Below are 21,371 nucleotides of genomic sequence, written 5' to 3'. Positions count from 1 at the left end.
AAAAGTGCTTGCTTCAGAACTCCAGTATTCTGAAGGGGAATATAGAATTCAACAGTGAATGTCTGGGGCTGTTCACATTGTGTGGGTGCGTACAATTTGTGTTTACATACGATATATGATGTGGTATTTAGATGTACTGATGCTACTAAAGGTTTTTCAGGAATCGGGTGCTTATCTTGGTCGTTGTAGATCCTTGGTATTAAAAAAAACAAGGAAAGGTGATAGCATCTCCCATTAATAACCACAGCTACAAGGTTTTACGTTTTCAACCGTGTGGTCCTTGTCAAAGCTTGCTAGCACCATTAACTAAACCTTGCTGTTACTGTGTATTTGTTTTGGTTTGACTGTGTGGCGTGGCATGCCGCTGACTGATTAGGTTATTTATAGCATGGGCCTTAAAATATTTACATTCGCAACGTTCCCTTACCTATGTGTGTTCATAGCATGTAACGTTACTATGTTTCCTTACCTATGTGTGTTCATAGCATGTAACGTTACTATGTTTCCTTACCTATGTGTGTTCATAGCATGTAACGTTACTATGTTTCCTTACCTTTACCTGTGTGTTCATAGCATGTAACGTTACTATGTTTCCTTACCTTTACCTGTGTGTTCATAGCATGTAACGTTACTATGTTTCCTTACCTATGTGTGTTCATAGCATGTAACGTTACTATGTTTCCTTACCTTTACCTGTGTGTTCATAGCATGTCACGTTACTATGTTTCCTTACCTTTACCTGTGTGTTCATAGCATGTCACGTTACTATGTTTCCTTACCTATGTGTGTTCATAGCATGTAACGTTACTATGTTTCCTTACCTTTACCTGTGTGTTCATAGCATGTAACGTTACTATGTTTCCTTACCTTTACCTGTGTGTTCATAGCATGTAACGTTACTATGTTTCCTTACCTATGTGTGTTCATAGCATGTAACGTTACTATGTTTCCTTACCTATGTGTGTTCATAGCATGTAACGTTACTATGTTTCCTTACCTTTACCTGTGTGTTCATAGCATGTAACGTTACTATGTTTCCTTACCTATGTGTGTTCATAGCATGTAACGTTACTATGTTTCCTTACCTTTACCTGTGTGTTCATAGCATGTAACGTTACTATGTTTCCTTACCTTTACCTGTGTGTTCATAGCATGTAACGTTACTATGTTTCCTTACCTTTACCTGTGTGTTCATAGCATGTCACGTTACTATGTTTCCTTACCTTTACCTGTGTGTTCATAGCATGTCACGTTACTATGTTTCCTTACCTTTACCTGTGTGTTCATAGCATGTCACGTTACTATGTTTCCTTACCTTTACCTGTGTGTTCATAGCATGTCACGTTACTATGTTTCCTTACCTATGTGTGTTCATAGCATGTAACGTTACTATGTTTCCTTACCTTTACCTGTGTGTTCATAGCATGTAACGTTACTATGTTTCCTTACCTATGTGTGTTCATAGCATGTAACGTTACTATGTTTCCTTACCTATGTGTGTTCATAGCATGTCACGTTACTATGTTTCCTTACCTATGTGTGTTCATAGCATGTAACGTTACTATGTTTCCTTACCTATGTGTGTTCATAGCATGTAACGTTACTATGTTTCCTTACCTATGTGTGTTCATAGCATGTAACGTTACTATGTTTCCTTACCTATGTGTGTTCATAGCATGTAACGTTACTATGTTTCCTTACCTTTACCTGTGTGTTCATAGCATGTAACGTTACTATGTTTCCTTACCTTTACCTGTGTGTTCATAGCATGTAACGTTACTATGTTTCCTTACCTATGTGTGTTCATAGCATGTAACGTTACTATGTTTCCTTACCTTTACCTGTGTGTTCATAGCATGTCACGTTACTATGTTTCCTTACCTATGTGTGTTCATAGCATGTAACGTTACTATGTTTCCTTACCTATGTGTGTTCATAGCATGTCACGTTACTATGTTTCCTTACCTTTACCTGTGTGTTCATAGCATGTAACGTTACTATGTTTCCTTACCTTTACCTGTGTGTTCATAGCATGTCACGTTACTATGTTTCCTTACCTTTACCTGTGTGTTCATAGCATGTAACGTTACTATGTTTCCTTACCTTTACCTGTGTGTTCATAGCATGTCACGTTACTATGTTTCCTTACCTATGTGTGTTCATAGCATGTCACGTTACTATGTTTCCTTACCTTTACCTGTGTGTTCATAGCATGTAACGTTACTATGTTTCCTTACCTATGTGTGTTCATAGCATGTAACGTTACTATGTTTCCTTACCTATGTGTGTTCATAGCATATAACGTTACTATGTTTCCTTACCTATGTGTGTTCATAGCATGTAACGTTACTATGTTTCCTTACCTATGTGTGTTCATAGCATGTAACGTTACTATGTTTCCTTACCTATGTGTGTTCATAGCATGTCACGTTACTATGTTTCCTTACCTATGTGTGTTCATAGCATATAACGTTACTATGTTTCCTTACCTTTACCTGTGTGTTCATAGCATGTCACGTTACTATGTTTCCTTACCTTTACCTGTGTGTTCATAGCATGTCACGTTACTATGTTTCCTTACCTTTACCTGTGTGTTCATAGCATGTAACGTTACTATGTTTCCTTACCTATGTGTGTTCATAGCATGTAACGTTACTATGTTTCCTTACCTATGTGTGTTCATAGCATGTAACGTTACTATGTTTCCTTACCTATGTGTGTTCATAGCATGTCACGTTACTATGTTTCCTTACCTTTACCTGTGTGTTCATAGCATGTAACGTTACTATGTTTCCTTAACTTTACCTATGTGTGTTCATAGCATGTAACGTTACTATGTTTCCTTACCTATGTGTGTTCATAGCATGTAACGTTACTATGTTTCCTTACCTATGTGTGTTCATAGCATGTAACGTTACTATGTTTCCTTACCTATGTGTGTTCATAGCATGTCACGTTACTATGTTTCCTTACCTTTACCTGTGTGTTCATAGCATGTAACGTTACTATGTTTCCTTAACTTTACCTATGTGTGTTCATAGCATGTAACGTTACTATGTTTCCTTACCTATGTGTGTTCATAGCATGTAACGTTACTATGTTTCCTTACCTATGTGTGTTCATAGCATATAACGTTACTATGTTTCCTTACCTATGTGTGTTCATAGCATGTAACGTTACTATGTTTCCTTACCTATGTGTGTTCATAGCATGTAACGTTACTATGTTTCCTTACCTATGTGTGTTCATAGCATGTCACGTTACTATGTTTCCTTACCTATGTGTGTTCATAGCATATAACGTTACTATGTTTCCTTACCTTTACCTGTGTGTTCATAGCATGTCACGTTACTATGTTTCCTTACCTATGTGTGTTCATAGCATGTAACGTTACTATGTTTCCTTACCTTTACCTGTGTGTTCATAGCATGTAACGTTACTATGTTTCCTTACCTTTACCTGTGTGTTCATAGCATGTAACGTTACTATGTTTCCTTACCTATGTGTGTTCATAGCATGTAACGTTACTATGTTTCCTTACCTATGTGTGTTCATAGCATGTCACGTTACTATGTTTCCTTACCTTTACCTGTGTGTTCATAGCATGTCACGTTACTATGTTTCCTTACCTATGTGTGTTCATAGCATGTAACGTTACTATGTTTCCTTACCTTTACCTGTGTGTTCATAGCATGTAACGTTACTATGTTTCCTTACCTTTACCTGTGTGTTCATAGCATGTAACGTTACTATGTTTCCTTACCTTTACCTGTGTGTTCATAGCATGTAACGTTACTATGTTTCCTTACCTATGTGTGTTCATAGCATGTAACGTTACTATGTTTCCTTACCTATGTGTGTTCATAGCATGTCACATTACTATGTTTCCTTACCTTTACCTGTGTGTTCATAGCATGTCACGTTACTATGTTTCCTTACCTATGTGTGTTCATAGCATGTCACGTTACTATGTTTCCTTACCTATGTGTGTTCATAGCATGTAACGTTACTATGTTTCCTTACCTTTACCTGTGTGTTCATAGCATGTAACGTTACTATGTTTCCTTACCTTTACCTGTGTGTTCATAGCATGTAACGTTACTATGTTTCCTTACCTTTACCTGTGTGTTCATAGCATGTAACGTTACTATGTTTCCTTACCTATGTGTGTTCATAGCATGTCACTTTACAACTTCTGTCTCTTTTTTTTGTTGTTGCATTTTTTTAAGTGTTAAGAAAAATAATCCACATTGTTGATTTGAATTTTATTTGAATTTTTTATTTTCCAGATCATTACAATCCCTTTATTGTTTCGAGCTCTTCCATTGCATCTGATCATGAGCACACAGTGCGGATAGAGCACTTTATCTCAGGTACTATGACCGGGAACCTGACTGACCTGTTTTCTGAAAACCCCTGGAAGCATAGGACCCTGAACTTACGCCGGGTTCATGTTTGCTTTAGTCTAGCTGCTTCCCTGAGTGCTGTTTGCCTTTTAGTGCTAACATTTTAGTATTTTGCGTTTTGTTTGAGGTGGCTTTTAAAAAAAATTTTTTGTTCTCTTCCTTTTTCTCAAACTGCTGAGCTAGATATATTTTATTTGACTTGATCTTCTTGCTTACTTTTCTGGAGCTATACTATTCATTTGTGTTTTTTGTTATTTCTAATCTTGTTTCTAAAACCCCATCTCTTTGCCTTTCTCCCCTCCTGCTTGCCTCTGGTTGTCAGACTCTTTCTGTGGGCCAGCATCATATCCTACCACTCCTCTCTTCCAGTCTGAGCCCTCTGCTGTATCTGGTCTATTTGGAGGTAGGTACCTGGGGCTTGCCATTCCTACTTCCCCCTGTCTGCTCTCTGGCCCGAAAAAACAACAACTTGGGTGTACAGAATATATTTAAATGGACAAGAAGGGTGTCCGCAAAGATGACGGCACCATCATACTTAAGTTAACAAGCGAAATAAAGACTTCCGTTTTTGCATCAGAAATCTTGATATCTCGATTAATGCCTCAGCTAATATCAGCCTCAACACTCTTGCTTCCTCTTAACCAGGATTCTCAGTGTCTTCCACCACGCAGCCCCAGACCACAAGAGGCCTTAACGTCAACTTTGACTCTGTGTTTGGCAATAACTCAGCCTCCGCCAACAATGTTGCCTCTGCTGGTAAGGATCATACATTCCCCGACCTCTCCCAATTCCCCATCCCTCTCTTCACATGCACAAGCTCCACATAGAAGTTACCCTTCAGCACAGATCTAGGATCAGAAATTAGATCACATCCACACTGCTGCCCACTGGGCCCAACTCACCTCACCTCGTGACTGGGGGCATCTCACCTCATGGGCCATCGCTGGGCTTGGATGTTTTGGAAAGGAATTCCAAATACTTGCAGTGAGTGCTTGATTAATGATTGAGAAAATGTACCCCCATGAGATATGGTCATGAATTATTTGCTTTGAAATGTTCCAAAAGTAGCATTCATGTTTATTTTTGTTGTTGCTATTTTGCATGGGAAAGCGCAGCCTTCCCTCAGGGATTCACATGCACTGTTTTCAATTACCTGTCTGTCATTCGACACATGGCGGGTTTCATAACTGGCAAGGTCTGCTCCGGTGCCTCCGAGCTCCTTTAGCCATAAATACTTGAACTCTTTCACTGCCACGGCCGGGGCCTGGAACATGACAGTTTGTCATGAACAGAACCCAAAGACTCAGGGTAGTGCTGTCCTCATCTTCTCACTGCAGTGTAACACTTCTCCATCACATTGTCTAATCTTGCGTGAAATGGAAGAGCTTAGGAAATGAGTATTGGCACCATTTCAACTTAACTCGACATATCCTTCTACCCCTGAGTAGTTATGCCTACGAAGTCATAAGTACATCACAGAAAGGTGCATTTGGCAGCAAAGTGCCTTTTGGTGCTCAATAAAGCGTATAGTGAAGAGCGGAGAAGGTACACATACACTACCGGTGAAAAGTTTTACAACACCTACTCATTCAAAGGTTTTTCTTTATTTTTACTATTTTCTACATTGTAGAATAATAGTGAAGACATCAACTATGAAATCAAAACTATGAAATACAACAATGCCAAGAATTTGCAAAGCTGTCATCAAGGCAAAGGGTGGCTATTTGAAGAATCTCAAATCTAAGTTACTACATGATTCCATATGTGTTATTTCATAGTTTTGATGTCTTCACTATTATTCTACAATGTAGAAAATAGTAAAAATAAAGAAAAACCGTTGAATGATTAGGTGTTGTAAAACTTTTCACCGGTGGTGTACATGTATCTAATATGTGGGTTTTGAGGTGCTTCACTCACAATCTCACCATTGTTTTGTTTCTCTCCCTTGTCCATTGGGTGAACACACACTTTGGGCCTTGGCTGTTTTATGGCACATGACTGGGTGAGTTGACTATACACTCCTCAGTCCTGGACTGTGCCAGCAAACTTATTGTCATTTTCACGTGCGACATCTGCTTCCCACCGTTAACCACATCCTCTTTCCTGTCTTGTCTGTGGCGTTCTGTCTTTTACCCCCTCCCACCCTCCTTCCTTTTTTTATTAATAATGTTTTAGGTGGCATCCTCAAACCCACAGTGGCCTCCTCGCCCAGCCAGGGGCTAATCCCAAACGGGCAGCAGCTTGGGAAGCTGGTGTCGGATGACCTGGACTCGTCCTTGGCCAACCTTGTGGGCAGTATGTATCATCAACGTGCTCCTTAGGTCTTACTCCCACCATACTGTAATGATCACATTTTATTTGTCACATGCGCCAAATACAACAGGTGTAGACCTTACAGTGAAATACTTAAAAAATGAAATAAAGTAACAAATAATTAAAGAGCAGCAGTAAAATAACAATAGTGAGGCTATATACAGGGGAAACCGATTCAAAGTCAATGTGCAGGGGCAGCGGTCAGTCGAGGTAATTGAGGTAATATATACATGTGGGTAGAGTTATTAAAGTGACTTATGCTTAGATAATAACAGAGTAGCAGCCGCGTAAAAGGGGGGGCAATGCAAGTAGTCTGGGTAGCCATTTGATTAGATGTTCAGGAGTCTTATGGCTTGGGGGTTAAAGCTGTTTAGAAGCCTCTTGGACCTAGACTTGGCGCTCCGGTACACCTTGCCGTGTGGTAGCAGAGAGAACAGTCTGACTAGGGTGGCTGGAGTCTTTGACAATTTTTGGGGCCTTCCTCCGACACCGCCTGGTATAGAGGTCCTGGATGGCAGGAAGCTTGGCTCCAGTGATGTGCCGGGCCGTACCCACTACCCTCTGTAGTGCTTTGCGGTCGGAGGCCGAGCAGTTGCCATATTAGGCAGTGATGCAACCAGTCAGGATGCTCTCGATGGTACAGCTGTAGAACCTTTTGAGGATCTGAAGATCCTTGACCCTTTTCAGTCTCCTGAGGGTTAATAGGTTTTGTCGTGCCCTCTTCACGACTGTCTTGGTGTGCTAGAAATAATGGTCCGCTGCATATGTGCTATTGATACTTAACATTTTAGCAGACCAGCTGCCAGATGAAGTGTCACATGCCATCTTTTTTGGTGTATTTTAATGAGAGATGGTCGAGTCAGCGGCTCTATGTGCTCAACTAACAATGTATTCTCTCTCCTTTTTAGATTTGGGAATTGGCAATGGTGTGGCAAAAAAGTAAGAATGCAATGATAACGGAACTGGAATGACTAATTATAATTTTTTACCATACTGATATATTGCAGTTGAATGAAAATAATTAGCATTTCCATTTCCTATGTAGTGATATTCATTGGAGTCAGCCTGGTGAGAAGAAGTTGACAGGTGGATACAATTGGCAACCAAAGAGTGCTCCGTCTACCACATGGAACCCTGCCACCATGGTAAGTTTGTTTGGCATAAGTCTTTCTTTAGTATTGTATCCAGTTCTGATCACAAAATTGTAATGCATTGATCAATATTAATCGTACTGCTACTTGTGTGTATGTACTGACATGTATGTGTAACTGATAGATGCACACTACATGTTTTTAAATATAGTGCATTCGAAAGTATTCAGACCCCTTGACTTTTTCCACATTTTATTACGCTACAGCCTTATTCTAAAATGTATTAAATTAATATTTTTCCTCATCAATCTACACACAATACCCCATAATGACAAAGCGAAGACATGAGGTCGAAGGAATTGTCCGTAGAGCTCCGAGACAGGATTGTGTCGAGGCACAGATCTGGGGAAGGGTACCAAAACATTTCTGCAGCTTTATAGGTTCCCAAGAACACTGTGGCCTCCATTCTTAAATGGAAGAAGTTTGGAACCACCAAGACTCTTCCTAGAGCTGGCTGCCTGGCCAAACTGAGAAATCGGGGGAGTAGGGCCTTGATCAGGGAAGTGACCAAGAAAGAACCCAATGGTCACTCAGACAGAGCTCCAGAGTTCCTCTGTGAAGATGGGAGAAACTTCCAGAAGGACAACCATCTCTGCAGCACTCCACCAATCAGGCCTTTATGGTAGAGTGGCCAGACGGAAGCTACTCTTCAGTAAAAGGCACTCTCAGACCATGAACAACAAGCTTCTCTGGTCTGATGAAATTGAACTATTTGGCCTGAATTTCGAAGCGTCATGTCTGGAGGAAACCTGGCACCATCCCTACAGTGAAGCATGGTGGTGGTAGCATCATGCTTTGGGGATGTTTTTCAATGGCAGGGACTGGAAGACTAGTCAGGATCGAGGGAAAGATGAATTGAACAAAGTACAGAGATCCTTGATGAAAACCTGCTCCAAACTTGCTATAAACCTGTTTTTGCTTTGTCATAATGGGGTATTGTGTGTAGATTGAGGGGGGGGGGGGATAATTTATTCAATTTTAAAATATGGCTGTAATGTGAGAAAAGTCAAGGTGTCTGAATACTTTCAGAATGCACTGTATATGTAAATTGTAAAGTATTTTGTCTGTCATTTTTTCCTTTTCTGTCAGACCCCAGTAAGACAAGCTGTCACCATTAGTGCCAGCTAATGGATCCTATAAAATAATATGATTTATGAAAAGAAATGTGTTTTTTCCTCATCTGCTTTGGGAATTGTTTATCCAACACAAACACTGCTTGTTTTAAGTTCCTGATGCATACAGATCATATGGACAGAAAGCACCAATTGTGTGTGTGTGGTTTTGCTCTGTGTTCACTAAACATTGTTGTTACAATATTTTCTAATCTGTGTCTCAAATGTCTTTTGCATTGTATAAATGTTCTCCTGGGGAAAAAATACAGAACGGCATGCATTTCCCACAATACGTAAGTCTCAATGGTTGTACTATTTCCTGCTCTTTGACCAAAGCTGGCATGCCTGGTATTAACCCCACACATTCACCCAGCCACGTGTTCTCTCTGACTGGTGTGGTCTGCACCATGGGCTTCTTCTGACCTGTTGACCTCAATCTAACACAGATCCCACAGCATGACCTGTCCTGTCCTGACTTTCCTCTCCTCCTCTGACTACATGTCTGTAGACCATTAGAATGGTACAAGTGTCTATGGACAGTCGTTAGACCTACTGTAGAAAAAAACCATCCTTTGTCGTATTTTGTTATTGAACTTCTCGTCACACCTTGCTCAGTGCCTGCGTCATGAGGGTCACATACTGCCTGTATAATAATTACATGACTGTTGTGACATCATGACAGTTATAACATGACATGTGAGCCGTGACAAAATGAAGGGAGAAAATATTTTGAATACATCTGAATTTCTACAATAAGAACAAATGTTTTGCCGCTGTGTGCCCTTCTCGTATGTGTTGAGGCAATGGTGTTAACCACTAGACCACCCCATACCTGTCTATTGATATAGACGAGTCTGAAACTGGGGTATGATCTTAGGTAACTGCATGGTTGATAACTCACACTTAAAACCTTTTTTATTTTTACGTTTTCACCAGATATTACTTTGCTTTAAGACTTTTCCTCATTCTCCCCTCGTGGTTGTTTCTTCTAAACAGGGTGCAAAACAGCATGTTGACTGGAAGCCTATCTACCACAGTATCAAAGCTGGCTAGCGAGACATACCTTATCCCGATTTGGTTATCACCCCCTGATTTGTATAAAGTTCTACCTTGCTCAACTCGGATAACATCACCAACAGTCTAAATGTTCCGCACATCACCTCCTTCCATTGAAAATGACTGCTTTCCATTGGGTCATTCTAAATAGTATCTGGTGATCCTCAAATATTTTCCTATTCAAGCTAATGTCTGCAATGACCGAAATATTGTCTGCTGAGTATGCTTTTATGCAAAGCATTTGTGATCAATGTGAGAAGTTGAAAAAGGACTTTTGGATGTTCGAAACAAGTGCTGACTGTTATGACCCCAACATTTATTCTTTGTACATCATCTTGTTAATTCTGACCCTTTTCAATGGCTTGATTGCTGATGAAATATTTCCTTCACGAGTGTGCCTTTTTCATGCAACTGAATGGCCTGTGATGTTGAAACAAATCAGGGTTTGTTACTTACTACTGTGGGGGCTGTGTGATAGTCTAGCAGTTCCTCTATAAAAGCCCCCCTCTGTCTTTTTCAGCAGAGCAGCTCTGCACCTGCAAGTAACAGCTTCTTGCTTCAGGGCTCTCTCGCTCTCTGTGCTTAAGATTCCCACACAGCTCTTCTGGTTAGCTCTAACATACACTGTAAGGGTAAACTAGGGGAAATAAGGACAGGCATGCTACAAATGGTTCCCAGATGTTCCATTAATCTTGCCAAAGTGGAAGTAGGCAGGCAATGAGTATGAAGTCTTGCATGTGAATTGGACAATTGTAGCTTGTCAGAGAGATGAACAAAGACAACATTGTTCAGGTGGGTTGTTTCTGGAGAGGACCAAATTTCCTAAGTGTGCACCTGTTATTTTGTAAAAGTGATTCATTAACTAAACATGAATATTAAACTGTCTTTATTTACACTAAGTTACAGTGCCTGGAGAAAGTTGACACTCCGCCTGGATTTCTTCACATTTTGTGTTACAAAGTGAGATTAAAATTGATATAATTGCCATGTTTTTGTCCACGATCTACACAACATACACAACTCTAATATAAAAAGGTGAATGAAAAATAAAATACTAATATACCTTCATTAGATAGGTGTTAGAAACACCTTTGGCAGTGATTACAGCTGAAGTCTCCTAGGGTGAGTCTCATAAGAGCTTTGCACACCAGTATTGTGCAATAGTTGCCCATTATTCTTTTCAAAGATTTTTCAAGCACTGTCAAGTTGTTCGGGATCATGGATAGACGGCAATTTTCAAGTCTTGACATAGATTTTTCAAGCAGGAACATTCACTCTCTTGGTAAGCAGCTCCAGTGTACATTTGGCTTTGTGTTGTAGGTTATTGTCCTGCTGAAAGGTGAAATCCTCTCCCTGTGATGCAGCCACCACCATGCTTGAAAATAAGGAGGCAGTTACTCTGATGTTGTGTTGGAATTGTCCCAAACATAAGGCTTTGCATTTAGGCCAAAAATGTTATTCCTTTGTGGGGTTTTTTCAACATTACTTTGGTGCCTTGTTGCATGCACAGGCATATTTTGGAATATTTGTATTCTGTATATTTAATTTATTTTCACTCTGTCATTTAGGTCGTTATTGTGGAGTCACTACAATGTTGTTGATCCAGCTTCAGTTTTCTCCCATCACAGCCATTGAACTCTGTAGCTGTTTTAAAATCACCATTGGCCTCATGGTGACATCCCTGAGCAGTTTCATACCCGTCCTGCAGCTCAGTTCAGAAGGACAAACTGTGTCTTTGTGACTGGGTGGTTTAATACATAATCCACAGCGTAATTATTAACTTGACCATGCTTAAAGATATATTCAATGTCTGATTTGTTATTGTTACTCATCTACCAACCACTGCCCTTCTTTATGCTTTAAAAAAGGTTTTTGTAATTTATGCTTTCCCTGGTTTTTGTAATTTAATCTGTGCTTGAAATGCAATACTTGACTGAGGGACCATGCATGTGCGTGCACAGTGGCAAGAAAAAGTATGTGAACCCTTTGGAATTACCTGGGTTTCTGCATAAATTTGTCAGCAAATTTAACCTGATCTTCATATAAGTCACAACAATAGACAAACATAGTGTGCTTAAACTAATAACACACAAATTATTGTATTTTTCTTGTCCTAATACGTCATTTAAACATTCACAGTGTAGGTTGGAAAAAGTATGTGAACCCCTACAGTGAGGGGGGGAAAAACGTATTTGATCCCCTGCTGATTTTGTACTTTTGCCCACTGACAAAGAAAGGATCAGTCTATAATTTTAATGGTAGGTTTATTTGAACAGTGAGAGACAGAAAAACAACAACAACAATCCAGAAAAACGCATGTCAAAAATGTTATAAATTGATTTGCATTTTAATGAGGGAAATAAGTATTTGACCCCATCTCAATCAAAAAGATTTCTGGCTCCCAGGTGTCTTTTATACAGGTAACGAGCTGAGATTAGGAGCACACTCTTAAAGGGAGTGCGTAACTTTCTGTAAAAGTGTCCTGGTTCATTGAGTGATCATCTTTGCTTGTGTCATCTCAGGCACCATCTGTCATGGCCTTCCCTGCAACAACGCCGACGGGAATGATGGCATATGGAATGGTAAGCAGTTTGGGGGGGGCTTTATCTTTTCAATCTCATGAAGCCATGCCTCGGAACCCTTTTTATATATAAAGTACCAGTCAAATGTTTGGACACCTACTCATTCAAGGATTTTTATTTATTTTTTATATATGTTAATTTTTTGACTATTGTCTACATTGTAGAATAGTAGTGACAACATCAACACTATGAAATAACGCATATGGAATCATGTAGTAACCCAAAAAAGTGTTCAACAAATCAACATTTATTTTATATTTGAGATTCTTCAAAGTACCCACCCTTTGCCTTGATGACATCTTTGCAAACCTTTGGCATTCTCTCAACCAGCGTCACCTGGAATGCTTTTCCAACAGTCTTGAAGGAGTTCCCACATATGCTGAGAACTTGTTGGCTGCTTTTCCTTCACTCTGCGGTCCAACTCATCCCAAACCATCTCAATTGGGTTGAGGTCAGTTGATTGTGGAGGCCAGGTCATCTGATGCAGCACTCCATCATTCTCCTTCTTGGTCAAATAACCCTTTACACAGCCTGAAGGTGAAAAACAAATGACAGTCCCACTACGTCATTCCATCTGGTTTGAGCTTATCGCTGCAGAATGCTGTGGTAGCCATACTGGTTAAGTGTGCCTTGAATTCTAAATAAATCAGACAGTGTCACCAGCAAAGCACCATCACACATCCTCATCCATGCTTCAGGATGGGAACCACGCATGCGGAGATCATCCGTTCACCTACTCTGCGTCTCACAAAGACGCAGTTGGAACCAAAAATCTCAGATTTGGACTCATCAGACCAAAGGACAGATTTCCACCGGTCTTATGTCCATTGCTCGCGTTTCTTGGCCCAAGCATGTCTCTTCTTATTATTGGTGTCCTTTAGTGGTTTCTTTGCAGCAATTCGACCATGAAGGTCTGATTCACGCAGTCTCCTCTGAACAGTTGATGTTGAGATGTGTCTCTTACTTGAGCTCTGAAGCATTTATTTGGGCTGTAATTTCTGAGGTGCAGTTAACTCTAATGAACATATCCTTTGCAGCAAAGGTAACTCTGGGTCTTCCTTTCCTGTGGCGGTCCTTATGAGAGCCAGTTTCATCATAAAGCTTGATGGTTTTTGAGACTGCACTTGAAGAAACTTTCAAAGTTCTTGAAATGTTCCGGATTGACTGACCTTCATGTCTTAAAGTAATGATGGACTGTTGTTTCTCTTTGCTTATTTGAGCTGTTCTTGCCATAATATGGACTTGGTATTTTACCAAATAGGGCTATCTTCTGTATACATACTGATTGGCTCAAACGCATTAAGAAGGAAAGAAATTCCACAAAAAGGCACACCTGTTAAATGAAATGCATTCCAGGTGATTACCTCATGAAGCTGGTTAAGAGAATGCCAAGAGTGTGCAAAGCTTTCATCAAGGCAAAGGGTGGCTATTTTGAAGAATCTCAAATATGAAATATATTTTTATTTGTTTAACACTTTTTTTTGGTTACTACATTATTTCATAGTTTTGATGTCTTCACTAGTATTCTATAATGTAGAAAATAGTACAAATAAAGAAAAACCCAGGAATGAGTAGGTGTATCAACTTTTGACTGGTACTGTATATCTAACATTATAATTTTTTACACGTTCTGAGAATGTTGCACCATACTGTAGCAGACCTTTTTGGAGCTTTGTGAATACCACATTCAGTACATTAATTGATGTTGATTACATCTCTAAGCCTTCTGTTTGTCAGGAAGAAATTATCATTCCACTTACTTTGAACCAATGACAATTGTTGTTTGCTAGGTTGACTTCTGCAAAAAAAGAAATCCTTTAGCACTGGTTCACTCCAGGGCCCGGGTTCATAAAGCGTATCATAGTAGGATCAGTTTGGCCTTTTTACATTATAATGAATGGACCGAGGGGGCCTGAACCTGTATCGGCACTCCTACTTCTAGACACTATGAATACAGGCCTTTCCAATGCAAAGGTGACCATTCCTGTGCTTTTAAAGAAGCTAAAAGGCCAAGTCCTAACAATAATTCAAATGTACTATTTCACCAGCATAATACTGCAGTAGCACAGATTTGGTTGACTTCCAGTGTAGGGCTGGCACAATTAACGTGTAACTGACGATTATGGATGAGGACCATCATGAAAATAAAATAACTGTCAAAACGTTTTTTTTTTTATTATTATTTTTGTGGAACAAACAACTGACTGAAGACTGGACGGCCAGGCAAAATTCCATGACTGTCAGAGCCCTACTCCAGTGATGTGTTGGTGGTGGTGAGAGAGCTGGTGCTCTTGTCAGCGGCGGTGATGTTGTGGGGGGTTAAAGAGCTGCTGAGAGCTACAGACCAAAGTGCCACTCCACTTTGTCCGTCACGATTGATGTATTGTAACAGGCCCACAATGTGGTTACTAAAGTCTGATTTGGATATACATTTGGCTGTTTACGCTGCAAAACATTTATAAGTTGTCCCTTTTTCGGGTTTAGAAGAAGTGACTGCTAAACGCTAACTCCCATTCTTATAAGCTGGTGGCATAGCTAGCACTTAGAAATCGGTGGTGGTAGTCAGTCATTTTTAACTGTAATGCAGTTGATTGGTTAAGATCACATGAACATATATTGGGGTTGACATCCTTACAAGCATTATACTTAGGTTATTGTTTATGTGTATTTTACACTAACTAGGCAAATTCTGCTTGGGGGGTAATGAGGAGATTCGGGATCTTTCCCCCACCATTTCCATTGCAGTTCCATTGTTTTGATTGGGTTTGATTGACCTCTTTACCGCATGTACCGCATGTATACCATAGAATAAATAGGACAGGCGTCCCCATTCAAGGTAATTATGGATTAATGGCTGGACTGGCAGCCATAGGTAAAAATCAAGAAGTAAAACAGGAAGTGTACCCATCAATATGTGCTGTGATTTGTTGATTCAACTCAACTGACATTACAAAAAATATTCCATTGCATGAGCCACATCAGTTAACATCATTTGAATGAACATTCCTACATTACCATGGAAATAATTGCATTTCAATACCAGGCAGCCGTTGCGTGTACCCATTATTTTACCAGTTAAATTGCCAGGGATAGAGGTTCCTAGGCCATTTTATTCATTATATTTCAATGGGGAATACCTTTTTATGTTTTTAATCAGTGTTTTGCTTTTGAAGCATGTAACACTCGGACCAATTTGTGGCAGTGTATTGCATGGTATAGTGTAAACTATGGTCTCGTTAATTTCTACATCCACAGATGAGCCAAAGGGTTCATGACAAATCAAATGGAAAAGTGACAGATGTCTTGTAATGATTGACAATGCCAAGCGCTACTCATACTCTCAATGCATCACAAGATGGGCTGATTCAGCTGTAGTGGTTAACTTTTACTCCCCAGTGCTTGTCTCATTAAGGAGCTACTGTATATTTGAACTACAGTTAATTAGTCACCATAGTCAAATCAGCCGAGGAAATTAAACAATGATTTTGTTCTGTTCAAATTCCACTGCGCTTGAGACTGAGACATTGTACTACTACATAACCCGTCATGTCTCACTGAAATAACATGAGCAGTTTTGTCAGAATAATTGCCATTTCTTCAGCAGGATGTCGTTTTGTTTTTCACAATTTTAATTTTGTTTGGTTATTTGTCTTTCTTCAGCCTCCCCAGATGGGTTCTATGGCCATGATAAACCAACCCACCATGATGTACAGCCAACCGGTTGTGAGGCCGGCCAACCCCTTTGGCCCGGGCCCAGGAGCACAGGTACAGGTGCTCTCCATTCTACTCCCTTCCCCAGTAGCTTTCATCTGAACGGATGCCAAGGAGTAGGGTTAAGTTTCCCCCTTGATGCTGATCTAGGGTCAGTTTAGAATTTCCCCCACTAATGGCTATGGTTAGGAATGGGTGAGGGGAAGCTGATCATAGATCTGTACATAGGGGAAAGTTCACCCTGGAGCAGATCCCAACTCTTCTTGCTTTCTGAGGAGAGGTGCCTGGCTAAATTGTCCACATCCTTGAACTAGTATCTATCAGAATGGGGTCAATTCCATTTAAATTTATGGAATTTTAATTTAATTCCAAAATTGGATTTGATCTCTGCTATCTAAGTCTGATTCTGTGGCCAAATTAACTCCCACTGAGGTGGTCTGCCTGTTGTCTGTATGGAAAAATCTGTCTGCAGGAAGCATCGTCCAGCACCACAACCCATTCTCCATAAAAGTGGTATTGGAATACACACATGGGTATTCCATATATCACTGTTAAATGATGTAATGTGGCATAAAGAATTCTATTCCGGAGGGCAATTGGAATTCGGTGTTTTGGGACTTCTATTCAGAATGCGCTTCCACATTCACCCTCATGCCATTTCAGTGATGTTGTGAAAATGTATGCATTCACTCACGACTGTAAGTCTCTATGGATATGTACACCCTCATCCCTGTTTCATCTCTTCAGTAGACTCTAAATCAGAATGGTAGCAACCTTAGGAGAATATATTTTGGGGAAGCAGGGTTTCTTTTCTTGCACGATACTCTGATCTGCTGTCATGTCAAGAGTTGTAAGGTTTTACCTCCACACTGAACATGTTAGGCAGCTACACTCTGGACCTGACCTTGTTCTCTCCATTCTATTCCCTTCATATCTGTAGCTAGGTTTTCCGCTCCTCCCGTTTCTTTTTCCCTCTTTAGCTGTTCCTCCATTCCCCTGACCCTGTCATTCTCTCTGAACTAGTCCTCGGCAGCTTCTAGTCCCTCCAGTCAGAGTCCTCTCAGAGCGCCAGAAAAGGACCCTTTTGCCCAGCTCTCTCTCAAGGATTTCTTGTAGAACATCTTTAGCTACATGTCCTGTGTGTGTCTTGGCGTTTGGGCTGCATGCTCATATCTGCAAACTTTTGCTCCACTGGCCGTGTACACAGTGAGTTTGTTGATTTATTTGTGCTTCAACGACAAACACTGGCTCAGTCATTCCCTTTATAGTCACTCAACCACCTGTAAGATGCGTTGCATGTCTGCACGGAAGTCTGACCGAGACTGTGAAACAACACTTTTCAAAAAGTACATTGGTCCATGTGACATTTTGACAGCGTAATAAAAGTAGTACTGTTATTAAACCATATCTATCACTTGATAAACCTTTGAGACATTTCTTTTAAAACCCAGCCCCATTTGGTTTGCATCAAATATCAAATCTACATTTGCATAAATTATGTTGTGGAAGGTGACTGTTAAATGCCACCATGTATTTGAGTAATATTGTTTTTTTATTTTATTTATTTTAACACAGTTAAGTCAAATGTAGACGGCTAAATATGTTGATTATTTTCTCCAGAGTGGACTTACTTCAGCCCTATGTTTGTTTATCATGCTGCAATTTACATTTTTGGTTTGCATACATCACATTTGCATCAAATTAAAGCTAAATGAGGCCGGAATTCAATAGATTGTTCTGCACTGCAATTTCAGGTGTGTTGGATTTGTCCAGCAGTATGTCCTGGATGGAGGGCATTTTGGATTAAAGAATGGTCAGTCCCGTGGTATGCCGGAGGACCGCTCAACAGGTCATGACACGGGACTGGCGATTCCTGAATCAGTGTCAATGCTCTCCATTATGGACACTGCTGTGCAAATCAAACACACATCTGAGAACACCTGTGGAAAAAAAACCACAATCAAATAATTTTTTTGTTGTATTCTGGCCTATGTTTGTGAAAGAGTTTGGTTTGTTATCAAGGAAAGCAAGGAGTATGAACGTTGTTTGGCATAATCATTTTCTGAAACAAATGCTTTGAATGATAACTCTTCTTAAAAAGTGACTGTATTCAGCATGGCCTTCCTTTCTCTCTGCAGATGCAGTTCATGTAACCTGAAAGGGAGGCTTTTGTCCTCTGAAGACAAACCAAGAAGCAGCTAAACTTTCACTTTCAAGTAAAAATCTGTTTTTACTCATCTTCGAGAATATCAGCCCAAATAAGAAAGGACTTGAAGGAATCAAGGGGAGGAAGCCATGTCCAAGACGTGTCAAGTATACGTAGGACAAGGATCCCATTTTGTCATTTGTCTTCTGAGAAAAGGTGTGCTGCCGTTATAACCCCTCTACAGGGATCACTCATCCCATTTGTCTTCTGTCAAAGATAAACATGGGTGTGGAAAGGGAGATCATTTGACTTTGCTGTTATGTATAAAAATAGTGGGTTATCACACTCAGCTTGATGTTCTTGGGGTGAGGACGTGGGTTCAAGTGCGACGAGTGGAAGAATTGCTTGATCTGATCATCAATCGTGCATTATCTAATTTAACCATCACTGATTAGTAACGCTAACCTCCGTTTTATACCATGATTTCAATATTTTCTCTTTAAAAAAAGTTTTATTACGTTTGCAGTAGACATTCCTTGTGTATTGTTAGTATTTATTTATGATTACCCACGGAGGAAATGGGGGGGGGAAGAAATAATAATAATAATGTCATTGAACTCTTCCATGTGGGAGGTATTCAGGTTTATACATGGTTATGATTGATTGTATAATTTGAGTTTGAGAGTGACAGAGTAAAAAAATAGTTAATATAAAGATGAAAAAATGTAACTGACTGTCAACAGACAGTTTAGCTCTAATCACTGAACCGGCATAATGTCAAGCACAGTTCTTTGTGGCTCAAAGTCACAACCCTCCATGTGTAAGGGGTGTTATGGACGTCAAACAAGGGTATTCATTCAATACAGTCAATTCTGTGAGCTAGGGTCTTTTTTTGTTTTTGCAAGGGAACATTTTCACGCACTAGCAAAGCACTACATTTGTGATTCGGCGGCATTGCATTGAGATGGATCCGCATTTATGCTTTACGCTTGGCATGTCGTTTATTTTACATGGCTGCCTTTCCAACCTGAATGTGCAGAGTGTCCTTCAGGCTCGGGGCCATCTTTACATAGACCAGCACTGGGATTGGGGGAAAGAGGGAGGTGATCTTCACAGGAGGCAGGGGAAAAAACTGTGTCACTGGTGGGTCAGCTCTCTGTGTAAGTGGCAGACCTGGGTTCAAATACTATTGGACATCTTTTAAATACTTTGTTTGCTTTAGCCTGTCTAGAGTGCCAGATGGGCTGTGTTAGCAGTTTTGGGACAATTCAGTTGGTCCATTAAGCCAGACGAGTTCAATCAAGCACAGATAAAGTGTGAAATGAGTATTTGATCCCATGTCTGATAAGTGGGCAGAAGGGTCCAGTTAAGCAGGGAGAAATGGAACACTGTTGATCGGTGCTTTGTGTGTGTATATAGAAGAGAGCCTATCCCATGATAGGAAGGATATGTGCAGGATGGTCAAAACCAGAAGGTTATTCTATTCATCAAATATTTACTGCATTGTCCCTGCAGATTATATTTTTGTTTATATTAAATATATAAATGAATGTATGTATGCAGACTTTTGGTTGATTTTCCAATAAAGTGCAGTTTCCACAGTGTTTAAAAAAAGAATAATAATAATTCCCACAACGTGTTTTGCCCCAGTATCTTGAGTTTGTGTGGGTGTATGTGAATGGATGATGGATAATAATGAATTGTAATCAACTGTATTACATACAGATGTATTGAGTGGCCAAATGAGGTAGATGGGTTTTATATTTGGTGAAGAGGGAGACTAATAATTCGCTCTAATTCTCCCCAGGTTATAACCAGGGCTGATTTAACCCTGTGAAGCATCATGTGGCATATTTGTTTAAGAAAACATTCCCGGACCCTTGCTTTGTAGTTTCATTGCATGTTTAATGGGAATACATGTCTCTGATGCCAACATGAGGCCAATGCTAGATTTACAAAAGTGTGTGTGTGTGTGTATCCATGCTTTGGCCTGGCTACTTGAACCTCTTGTGGATGATAGGTAGCTGGCAGGTCGTCGGTAGCGGCAGGCAGCCTAGTGGATAGAGCGTTGGCCCAGTAACTGAAAGGTTGCTAGATCGAATCCCCGCGCTGACAAGGTAAAATCTATCGTTCTGTCCCTGAACAAGACAGTTAACCCACTGTTCCTAGGCTGTCGTTGTAAATAAGAATTTGTTCTTAACTGACTTGCCTAGTTAAATAAAGGTTAAAAATCACTTGTGATAACACTTCATTTGGGAATTTCATTTTACCACAGTATTGAAGAGAACATGATTTCCGTAAGGTGCTAAAACAAAGTCATGAATGTTACATAGAACTTGGCTATCCATTGACAAATATGCCATTAATTTTAGACTCAGAAGGTATTGAATCAGACATTCAGCTCTTTATTGAATCCTCCCCCCATAAAAAGTCCCAGGGACAGAGGCTATGGAGAGTGAAGGGAGAGGGACGGGTGGAGAGAGCCTTAGGGATTGCCTCTGTGCCACTTCCATTTGGCAGTGGACGCAATCGTGAAAGAGTAGCGATCTGAGAGTAACAATGTCTTTCCTTGTTGCGATGGGAAATCTCAGGCCAAACAGGATGCATCTCTTATATGGGACTACTTCTCCCCTTCTTTCTCCCTCCCCGCTCGGTGCTGTCCAACAGGGATACATGCACCTGGGACCTCTGGAGCAGAAGCTGAATGTGGTGGGCCCTTCCCCATCCAAGACCCCGGCTCCAAATGCTCCTCCTCAGCCCCAGGGATGCCCGGGATCAAACCCAGGTCTGTAGTGATGCCTCGAGCACCGCGATGCAGTGCCTTAGACCGCTGCACCACTCGGTCCCCCAACCCAATTTAGCAGCACACATAAGGAACACCCAACCCAAGCAAC

At 40.4% G+C, this 21,371-nt stretch overlaps 1 protein-coding gene across 13 annotated transcripts in view; it reads left to right on the top strand.

Moving 5' to 3' along the window:
- Positions 1–20,116, top strand: part of pica (Phosphatidylinositol-binding clathrin assembly protein) — a 69,247-nt gene extending 49,131 nt beyond the window's left edge. For 3 of the 13 annotated variants that reach the window (XM_014197883.3, XM_014197882.3, XM_014197887.3), the window contains 10 exons: positions 4,290–4,373; positions 4,729–4,809; positions 5,052–5,162; positions 6,603–6,701; positions 7,628–7,658; positions 7,765–7,864; positions 9,252–9,275; positions 12,561–12,620; positions 16,281–16,385; positions 18,470–20,116. In XM_014197883.3, the coding sequence (XP_014053358.1) occupies positions 4,290–4,373; positions 4,729–4,809; positions 5,052–5,162; positions 6,603–6,701; positions 7,628–7,658; positions 7,765–7,864; positions 9,252–9,275; positions 12,561–12,620; positions 16,281–16,385; positions 18,470–18,484 (710 nt within the window). In that variant the 3' untranslated portion in view covers positions 18,485–20,116. 13 annotated transcript variants of the gene reach the window in all.
- Positions 20,117–21,371: the final 1,255 nt, after the last annotated feature.

This window comes from Salmo salar, chromosome 04 (assembly GCF_965601325.2).
Source record: "Salmo salar chromosome 04, fSalSal1, whole genome shotgun sequence".
In the NCBI taxonomy this organism is placed as follows: domain Eukaryota; kingdom Metazoa; phylum Chordata; class Actinopteri; order Salmoniformes; family Salmonidae; genus Salmo; species Salmo salar.
The sequence above is the reverse complement of the archived record's forward strand: the minus strand, read 5'-3'. Positions and strand labels throughout refer to the sequence as shown.